The sequence below is a fragment of the Priapulus caudatus genome, unplaced genomic scaffold (assembly GCF_000485595.1).
Source record: "Priapulus caudatus unplaced genomic scaffold, Priapulus_caudatus-5.0.1 Scaffold1102, whole genome shotgun sequence".
Lineage (NCBI taxonomy): Eukaryota > Metazoa > Priapulida > Priapulimorpha > Priapulimorphida > Priapulidae > Priapulus > Priapulus caudatus.
This window is the reverse complement of record NW_014578163.1, coordinates 99,968-110,728: the sequence shown is the minus strand read 5'-3', so window position 1 is coordinate 110,728 and position 10,761 is coordinate 99,968. Positions and strand designations below refer to the sequence as shown.

At 45.4% G+C, this 10,761-nt stretch overlaps 1 protein-coding gene and 1 long non-coding RNA gene across 2 annotated transcripts; one reads left to right on the top strand and one right to left on the bottom strand.

Annotated features, from left to right (window-relative positions):
* On the top strand, window positions 1–2,126 carry LOC106815381. Its single transcript, XR_001394737.1, has 3 exons — window positions 1–21; window positions 185–416; window positions 1,348–2,126. It is a non-coding gene; the product is annotated as an uncharacterized LOC106815381 (long non-coding RNA).
* Window positions 2,127–4,306: 2,180 nt separating this feature from the next.
* On the bottom strand, window positions 4,307–5,822 carry LOC106815377. Its single transcript, XM_014819831.1, has 2 exons — window positions 5,536–5,822; window positions 4,307–5,413 (listed from the first exon to the last, which is right to left on the bottom strand). The coding sequence occupies exons 1-2, from the start codon at window positions 5,820–5,822 to the stop codon at window positions 4,765–4,767; spliced, it is 936 nt and encodes a 311-aa protein (XP_014675317.1). The 3' UTR covers window positions 4,307–4,764.
* Between the last annotated feature and the right edge of the window lie 4,939 nt (window positions 5,823–10,761).

Sequence of the window (10,761 nt, the reverse complement as noted above, 5' to 3'; positions counted from 1 at the left end):
CAAATGTTCCCGTTCTGACATGTAAGTATGGAACAAATTGCTTCCCCTTAATTCTAATATAATAAATAATATTATTAATAATATTAATTATCTCCTTATATTGCTGCTGCTCCTGCCATGTAGTTCCAATCATCTATTATAATATCTATATATACCAGCTCTGTAAACATCTGCTTATTTTCAGCCTTTGAGAAAGAGATGGTGACCGCAGTTGCAGGACTGCAGGTTACCATCGATGGTATGGCAGCTGAACAAGCAACTCAAAGAAAGCTTATATCAGCAAGCTGCTAGAAAAAACTGGAGGTGGCTGCACTTCATCTGAGTTACCGGGCGATGTCCTTCTGCCATTGCAAACTATTGAGCAGGTGGAGGAGCTTGAACTCCTACTTCAGGAGCCAGCACTGAAAAATACGTTGGTGAGCCACAATTTCTATATTTTTTTATCATCATGATATAAAGGGAGGGTAAAGGTATATTTATATAGGAGCATAGCGATTCATTCGTCCCACATCAGAAATCACAATCCTAGAAATGAAGTGAAAAACATTAGCTCCCTGTTTGCATAGCAATATACATTATAGGTTCAATTCTGGCAGAAAAAGTAAATAAATAGCTTATTCTTATTGTATTGTATTTGATATGGTGTCAAACATAGGGCAGTATTTGAACTATATTGTAAATAAGATATATATCCATTTATTAAATATGAACGGAATTTTTAGCGGTAAAAAATGAAAATGCATTTAATAAAAAGAAACTGTGCATATATATCGTTATAGCTAGCTTATATGCAGAAAAGAAGGCATATTATCATATAATTTTATTTATAGATCGCCCACTTGGCAATGATTGGAGGGAGCGACCTGAAGGACGCGGTGCGCCGATCAATGAATCACGTGCTAGCGCACGAGGTTGCCCTTCTGTACAACTGGGCTGGCAAGAGTGGCTGGAAAAGCTGCACGACTGAAAGAAAGCATGCATTTGGGAATTTGCAGCTATGTTTTGCCATTACAAGTAGGTACATTACAAGTATTACCCTGTTAGTGGTGTTACTGTAACGTCCATGACATGCATGCATTTTCAGATTTTTTCCTGGACCTTAAATCTTGCATATAATTAACGTCACACCTGTTATGCCTGTTCTCTTCTTGCGGTATTATATTATGTCCAGTTTTTTATATCATTAAGTCCTCATTTTTGTGTATGCCTGGATTCTGCTTTTTTTCCCCTTTACCATTTTCAAAGTGATATTATATTGTCATGTACTTGTCATGCTAGATACAAATGTAATAAGTTCAATTGTCATTTTGTACTCATTTTCATACATCTGAATTATTTGATATTTAGGAGCCATTGTGAAGAACCCCACAATATCTGCAAAGACAACAGAGGCCGCAGCACAAAAAGAAATTATGATCTGGTTAAGGAATGCAGGGGATAGGAATTGTGGAAGGAAGAAGAGGGAAATGATGAAGGCGAAAGAAAAGAAAACTAATGAATTGCATGAAGACTCTGATGCATCATATGAGTAATTGTATTGATGGTCCAGCAGGAATTGCGTGATTGGCATTACTGTGTATGTGCGTGTGTGCGGGCGGATGTGTGTATAAGTCAGTATTCATATGTGATATTTTATCACTGGTTTTATTTTGTACATTTCAAGTCGAGTATAGCAGACACGCCAACGTTAACATACAGTAAAACTCGCATAAGTCGTCATCGTCTGTCGGCACAAATATGCTGGTCCCAGAAGTGTCGACTTGTGCGAGTTTTACTGTATTTTACATTATGTTACTATTTCTTTTGCTATGTTATCTTTATAATTATGCCATATAATATATGTTGTACTAGTCTTATATGTGTATAGTGTATATAGTATGTTCAGTATTATTTTATTTGATGTGTAATATTTTGTACATTTGAAAATCTGCTAAAATTATTGCAAGCTATATATGTTGGCATACAGATCCCCGACATTTACTATTTTACATTATATTACTATTTATTTTGCTATGTTATCCTTATAATTATATGCTATATATCTTTTGTACTAGTCCTATATGTGTATAATTTTCAGCATTATTTTATTTGATATGTAATATGATATGTGATTTATTTTATTTGATATGTGATATTATTGACTATATGTTATCTTTAATTATATTAGTTACATTTCAGTATTTTATACATACATATATATATATATATATGTGTACGTGATATTTTATTATATTTTTTCTATTACTCTATATTCCAGTTTATACATTTTTTGATAAAATACCTACAAATCGGTGTAACCAGTAATTGTGTATAAAACTGATTATTGATTATTGATATCTGCTTGTTGGTCATTATAATTATAGCACTGCTCATTATTATAATTATAATGCTGCTCAATATAATATTTAATAGACCACTGGGCCAGTGCTGGCACAATACTGGGCCGCTTCTGACCCTGTACGGGCCCAGTACTGGCCCAGTACAGAAAAGCCCAACACTGGGGCTATTACCGTATGACGGTACCGGCGCAATACAGGGCCAGTATAGTGCCATACTGGGCCAGTAATGGCACGCGGTACTGGCCCAGTGCAGCGCCGCTGTGCAAGACGGTACCGGTCCAGTACTGGCATTCGGTAATGGACCGATTGTGCAGCCAGTACTGGGCCAGCATTGGCCCAATACTGTCATGTTTGCTGGGTAGTAGACTACATCAGGACATTGTCTCATAAACAGCAGAGGAGGATGCCCAAATAGTAGACTACATCAGGACATTGTCTCATAAGACGAAAGAGGTACACAGCAGAGGAGGATGCCCAAATAGTAGACTACATCAGGACATTGTCTCATAAGACGAAAGAGGTACACGGCAATGGAGGATGCCCAAATAGTAGACTACATCAGGACATTGTCTCATAAGACAAAAGAGGTACACGGCAATGGAGGATGCCCAAATAGTAGACTACATCAGGACATTGTCTCATAAGACAAAAGAGGTACACGGCAATGGAGGATGCTGTTATTGTCGACTATATCAGGACATTGTCTCATAAGACAAAANATCCGTAGCTACACCTTCCTCCGACACCACGTGACCCAAGAATGCAGCCTTGCGACGGAACAGGTGGCACTTACTGGGCTTAACCTTTAGGCCAAAGGACTCCAACCGCTGCAGCACCAGGCCAACCCGCTCAATCATGTCATCAACTGAGGCCGCATAAACCATGATGTCGTCCTGGTACAGAAGCAGTATCTCATATGCCTTGTCGCCCAGACACAGCTCCATCAGTCGCTGAAATGTGGACGCCGCATTCACTAGGCCAAAGGGCATTCGTGTGAATTCCCACAGGCCCCCAGTTCCTGCCCTGAATGCTGTCTTCGGGATGTCCTTTTCATCCATAGCACACTGTAGGTATCCCGATGCCAAATCCATCGAACTGAAGTACTTCGCCCCCTTCAGTGCCTCAAGCGCCTCTTCCACTCTGGGTAGGGGGTACGCATCCCGCAGCGTCTTCTTGTTCAAGAGCCTGAAGTCCACACACAGCCTCAGGCTCTGGTCCTTCTTCCTTGCCATCACCAGCTGGAAGGCGTACGGGCTGGAACTTGGGCGAATGATCCCCTTTTCCACCCAGCCCTCCAGGTGACGCTTCACCTCAGGCTGAAGATTCGGGGGTATCCTCCGATGGGGGAGACGTATGGAGACATCATCCTCTGTCTTGATGGTGTGCTTGACCCGATCACAGTATCCCAGATCCTCATCTCCCATCAGAAACACCGATCGGTACCTCCGAAGCATCTCTTCCAGCTTTTCACGTTGTACCGCGTTTAACTCCGCAGCACCACAGTCGAGCTGACTCATCAACTCTGTGACGTCATCATGGTTCTCATCCTGACCCCCCAAGACTATCTCTGATGACGTAGTCCTCACGGTTACCACTTTATTCACCGCAGATGCTCCACGGACTTGACCCACCCTTGATTTAGGGTTTAACACAACTTCCTCCTCGCTCAGATTAGCGATTGCCGCTTCCACGTGCCCCGCCCTGACATGACACAGGGTTGGCAACAGCATCACATTCCTGGGCAAGCCACCGCTATCTACACCCAACGGCTCCACCACGCCCTCATAGCTGGCTACACCCCCCCCCCGGGTGATCAAAGATACCACCCTGATGCTTCTAGCTGCAAGGCGTACGACACTAGCTCTGGGAACCCGAACAAAAGCAGCTGGTGGCGTCCTCTCAGCACGCGCACTGCTGACCGCAGCCTGCTCATGGCTGCGCAGTGCCTGCATCCAACTCCGCCTCTCCGAGACAGACCCAGCACCACTCCGCCACTTCCCGGCACTATCAATCTCACAGGGCATACGTTGCAGGATATTGCACCCAATGATCCCTGGCAATCTCTCCAGTCGCTTCCGTTCCTCAGGTGAGGTAGGGTCGCGAGACACCAAAAACCCCATCTGCGGAAACACCTGCCCACAGGCCTCGACATCCAGTTCGATGTATCCCAAGTAGGGAACTTCAAGGCCATTGGCCGCCCTAACCCTAAGCCACGGCAGATCAACTAGCTCTCCCGCCAGGCCAAACCGCCTCCTGAAGAAGCTCTCGGTTATGAGTGACACCTGCGACCCGCTGTCCAGTAAACACCTCACTCCCACACCGCCGATCTTCACCTCAGCCTCCGGGCAGGGTGCCATGCCCCGCTCCTCAAAACTGGCTTGACTAGTGTTTCCCGAGCCATTAGTGGCCCCTCCTACTGCACGGCTCAGCACTGTAGGGGGTCGTCGTTTCCCGGTTCCTTCCTGGAGTGGTCTCTCAGCTTAGGGCAGGCGTCTCGGTAGTGGTCGGGTGAACCACACTCGTAACACCTCCCTTTGCGTTGGGGACGCCTCTCAGGGCACTCTGCCTTGAAGTGACCAGTGCGGTGGCACTGGTAGCACCTCCTCGGGCCGGTGGACCCAGCCCGCGCTTCTGCTCCCCGATCTCTGTCCTGGCCACGGGTGACAGCCATCTCCCGTACCATCTGCTTGAGCTCGTCTATCTCACGCCTCCATTCTGGTACTGCCGGGCTCGATGCCTCGGTTGAATCAACCGTGGCGGATACCGCCTTAACTCCAGCACCTCTCGGCCTGGCGTCGTCGCCCCCCAGCCATCCTACCGCCCACTCCCGGAGCTCTGTAAGATCCCCCATGCTTTGCTCTGCGCGCACTCTCCGCAGTTCCCGTTGCAACCCCTGGTCAAAGACTCCCTCTGCAAACTGTTCAAGGAGGCGCACGTTGTCGACCTCGCCCCCTGACTTGTGCTGGAGGCTGCGCAGCGCCAGGGAGAACTCGAGCAGCGACTCCCCACTCTTTTGGGTCCGCCCGTAAAATTCCCCCAGGACCTTCCTGAGAGAGATAGACCTCCCAGTAGTACTGCGTAAATGCTGGCTGGCGTGCGCTTGGAAGGGTCCAGGGTGAGCTTGACCTCCTCCTTTGCCACCCCCTCCAGCCGGCTGATAAGGAAGTTAGCTTGCTGGGACTCGGGCACATTCCACCCCTCCAGCACCGCCTGGGCATCCGCGATCCAAGCAGAGAGACCCTCCGCGCCCGAGATGGTCCCCAGGCGTTGGTCTCGCTGTTCGACGACCACAGACGTCTTCAGGTCGCGTACCGCTTCAAAGCGGGTCTGCGCCTCATCCAGGTCCTGTCGCAGTTTCGCAGCCTCACTGCGCTGCCGCTCCACCTCTTCATCCCGGCTCTCCAGCTGCAGCTGCAATGCCGCAAGCTTGGCACGGTCTTTCTCCGCCTGGGCCAGGCGCTCCTGCACGTCTTCCCCTGACATAGCGTTGGTAACAACCCGGATCACACAGATCACTCACCAACACACACTCATGCGCAGTTATGCTGGGCAAAAAAAATCACAAAACGGAGTCAACAAAGGCCCTCCTCACTTACAGTGGAGGGAGAAGTGGAGGGAGCTACTCACACTACAAGCCAGCTTACAACACATAACTTTATGTAGCGTACCCTTCAACAAGTTCACGGACCGCGCTCATTACCGCACGAGCTCAACACAAGAAAACAGTACAAATTACCACACCAGTGAATATGACACTGTGTGCAAATTACCACGCACGTCTTTCTGTACATTTAAACATTCGCGCACTCAGGAACGCTACTCAGGGACGCCTCTGCAGTCCTCGTCGCCGGCGCTCTGTCCCCAGCTGACTTCCTCGGACTCGTTCCGCTCTCGACTTCTCCACGTCACTTAGCCTCTCGGATGTCCACACCACTCCCTGCAATGGTGGTACCCTCAACTGTCGTATCTTGTCAGGATCGGCGCCCTCTGTCGACATCAGACTCGGCGCCCACTTCAGCTCTGCCGGGGGTCGCTTCAGTCGTGTACTTAGGCCTCTCAAGCCAGGCCTGCTACTATGTCACATGAACAACTCAGCCAACCGCTATCCCACTTCTGACACCAAATTTATGTGGGGCGTTATTCGTGCACAACAAAACACAACACTCGGATGACGGTGACTTAAGAGTTCATTCAATTGACAACAAGCAAAATGTCACCAACGACCGTCTAACCACATCACACAAACGACGTCGTTACGACTGTGCAGGCGACCCTGCAACATGTAAACAACGAAACACACCTTAAGTTTAAATGTAACATAGCATATGAGCAGTATATAGGCCAAATACATAAACTCGACATTATCCACCATTATAATCCAATATAACACATTATAACACAATATAACACATTATAACACAATATAACACATTATAACACAATATAACACATTATAACACAATATAACACAAGCATTGTCCCCTGCTGTGGGACCTATTTGCTTACCCCTACAGAACACTACTCCGGTAGGGCCACGCTCACTGCCCCGACATACACCGGCTCAGCATCACCTGCGTGTCACTGCAGAATAATAACAATAAACACGTGACACTTCATGCGAACACTTTAACGCAAACTCACAACACTAACTCAACAAAGTCACCCTTTTCAAATAACTATGCTACTAACATACATAATAATGACTACTGAGAGAATCTCCCCCCTCTTTAAGCAGTAAACACTCATGTAATAAATCGATCTGTCAGGATGCTTACATGAACTAAACCAAACACTGTTCGCCGCATAAAGTGAATGCACCATAATAACTCACTTCCATGGGAACATACTTATCAATAACACTATAAGATCCTTGAACACAGTTGCACTCTTAACAATACAACTTACAGTCTACATGCCACAGCGCACATCCCACTACTTATGTCACGGCCCCTAACGGGTTAACAGAAATCATACATGTGATTCAAAGCCCCATGCTATCCCACACTACATATTAACTCGTTCTTGACATTAACTAATAATAACCGCTCTTAACAGTAATATTTAACAACAGCCAGCTATATCTAAATAACAGCCATTCTTAACGATAATATTTAATAATAATATTACTCTGCGGCTGAACTTTCCTCACTCATATATATAGTAACCAGGGAGGCAAGCTATTAATAGCAACTTCCACACTCAACCGGACAAACAAAGACCCGATCAACTCACATCCAGTTAAGCTGGGAAATCCCCTACACACACACATCGAAAACTAACTGCTGGAGAATATTTGGCCTAAGGATAGAGAACATNTTATAATGTGATACATGTATGAACGATCCTAGCCACGCAATGCACAGACAGATAAGTACTGTTTTTGTTTACAAACAGTTGCACACGTTAACGAAGACAAAGGGTCATTGTCTGAATTTGTTATTCTTTACGCGAATAACAAAATCTCGTGGTTAAGAAATTGCAACCTTAGTTAGAATTGTTCTTCCTGGTGATTTGGTGTATTGCTTTGTTCGTACTTCATTTTTGTTTGCGTATGCGTATGCCTGCTTGAGCGAGGGCGTGCGTGTGTACATGTGTATAGGTTCGTGTGTGCCTATGCACGAGCATAATTATGTCACCCGGTGTGTACCTGTTGCGCGCGTGTGTGTGGTGGCCTACGTGCGCGCGTGTGTATGTACGTGCGCGCGTGTGTGCATGCGTGCGTCTAAATGAGTGTGTCGGTGTGTGCGTGCGTGCGTGTGTGTGGTGTGTGTGGTGTGTGTGTGTGTGGTGTGTGTGTGGCTGCGTGCGTGCGTGCCGTCCTCTCTCTCTGTGTGGTGGGTGTGCGTGTAGTGTGTGTGTGTGTGTGTGTGTGTTGTGGTCACAGGTGTGTGTGTGGTGGTGTTGGTGTGTGTGTGTGAGTGTGTGCGTGTGTGTGTGTGTGTCGTGTGTGTGTGTGTGTGTGTGTGTGTGTGTGTGCCGGGGGTGTGTGACGGACGGACGGACGAACGGACGGGCAGATGGATGGGTTAAAAGCCCGCCGCACACGGTGAACTATCTGCTGAGCCAACGGCCTAGCTCAAGAGGCTCAGCAGATAGCTCAGCATGTGCGCGCAAATTCTGCACGATTTTTGGCCTGCCTTTATATATAGTAACCTAGTTTGTCACGTAGCTGTTACGAGGCTCGCATTGGAATAGGGTTTAGAACAAACACTATAATATATGCTCGCATCTATGCTACCCAAAATTACAGACACATGCCTGTTTAAAAAATAACAGCTGTTTCAATGCTTATGTTAGATGAAGTTTACCACACAGGCGATGTGCTTGTGTGCATGCTAACCACTATTACAGACACATTTGTCTGTTTAAAAAACAACTGTTTCGATGCTCATGTTAGATGGAGTTTATCACATAGGCGATGTGCTTGTGTGCATGCTAACCAATATTACAGACACATATGCCTGTTTAAAAGATAATAGCTGTTTCAATGCTTATGTTAGATGGAGTTTACCACATAGGCGATGTGCTTGTGTGCATGCTAACCAATATTACAAGCATTTGTCTGTTTTTAATAAATAACCGACGAGCTGGTACCATAGCTGTTTCAATGATCATGTTGGAATAGAGTTTATCACAAAGGCTACGTGCGCCCATGGTCGCATCTATTCTACCCAATATTACACATATTTATGCCTGCCTTTATATAATAACCTAGTTTGTCACGTAGCTGTATCGATATGCTCGCGTTGGAATAGGGTTTAGAACAAACACTATATATATGCTCGCATCTATGCTACCCAATATTACAGACACATATGCCTGTTAAAAAAAAACTGTTTTGATGCTTATGTTAGATGGAGTTTACCACATAGGCGATGTGCTTGTGTGCATGCTATCCAATATTACAGACACATGCCTGTTTAAAAAATAATAGCTGTTTCCATGGTTATGTTAGATGGAGTTTACCACATAGGCGATGTGCTTGTGTGCATGCTAACCAATATTACAGGCATTTATGTCTGTTTTTAATAAATAACCCACCAGCTGGTCACATAGCAGTTTCGATGATCTTGTTGGAATATAGAGTTTACCACAAAGGCTAGATGCATATATATGCTCGCATGATCGCATCTATGCTATCCAATATTACACATAATAATATTATTGGTATTGGCCTGCGTGCATGCTACCCAATATTACAGACATTTATGTCTGTTTTGTTAATATAAGCCACCTGGTTACATAGCTGTTCAATGATCATGTTGGAATAGCGTTCACAACAAATGCAATGTGCTTGTGTGCATGCTACCCAATATTACAGACAATATTACAATGTATGCTTTTCTTTAATATAACACCTAGTTAAGTTCTAAACATAGTTGTTTCGAAGCTCATGTTGGAATATAGTTTACAACAAAGCTTCACGTGCATGCTATCAAATATTACAGCATTTTTGATTGTCTTTAAATAGTAATCTAGGCAGCGCCGGATTAACAGTTGCCTGGGCCGGGGGCATATCATATATTTGGGCCGCCCATCCACCCGCCCCTTCCCATAAGCATATAATGTTTTTCGACCTGTTTAGTGGATAATTATAAGCAATTAATATTGAAAAATGAAAAGGAAACGTTCGAAAATAATTAATAGAGTTACAATTTAAACAAAAACATTTTGACAAATTGGTACTTTTAACCCCACTAGCTACCTTAAAGCGAATATTATTCCTAGCTGCTGCAATGTACACCAGAAAACACGGAAAAAATGAAAACAAGTAGAAAGCAAAAACAAATGTAGTCATATGAAAGTGGTAGGGCCGGCCCAAGATAAAATAATAAACTAATTTCTTTTTGTAGTCACAACACTTTAGGGCCGGTCGACTTGTAGGGCCGGGGGCAAATGCCCCCTTTGCCCCATTGATAATCCGCTACTGAATCTAGGGGAGGGAGCCGAAGAGTGCTCGGCGCTTTCATAAAAGTCGTATGTGGAAGCCCGCCGTACGCGAACATCTAATGGTGGACGGCTAGCGGGTCGCCTCTATTTTCCTAGGGCAGGGTCAAATTTTCGCAAGGAATCACGTGAACATGCTAAACATTGCATGCTGAACATGCATTAAACATGCTAACTAATTTAACAAATGTAATTTGCACAAATGATACTGAAATTATTCGATAGTTACGGAAACAAATCTACATTGATGCATAATAGCGGCTGGAATATTCGCGCAAAAACACAGGCACACAAAGAACTACAGACAGAGCCACAGGCACAGCGCGCGCGCGAGAGAGCGAGAGAGAGAGAGAGAGAGAGCAAGAGAGCGAGAGAGCGAGAGAGAGAGAGAGAGCAAGAGAGCGAGAGAGCGAGAGAGAGAGAGAGAGCAAGAGAGCGAGAGAGCGAGAGAGAGAGAGAGAGAAAGAGAGAGAGC

Bases quoted from the DNA above. Each gene is read 5' to 3' on its own strand.
- LOC106815377 (XM_014819831.1), bottom strand. From the start codon at position 5,822: ATGTCAGGGGAAGACGTGCAGGAGCGCCTGGCCCAGGCGGAGAAAGAC. The intron at 5,414-5,535 runs GTGGAATGTGCC...GCATTTACGCAG, and splicing joins GCCCAGGCGGTGCTGGAGGG to TACTACTGGGAGGTCTATCT.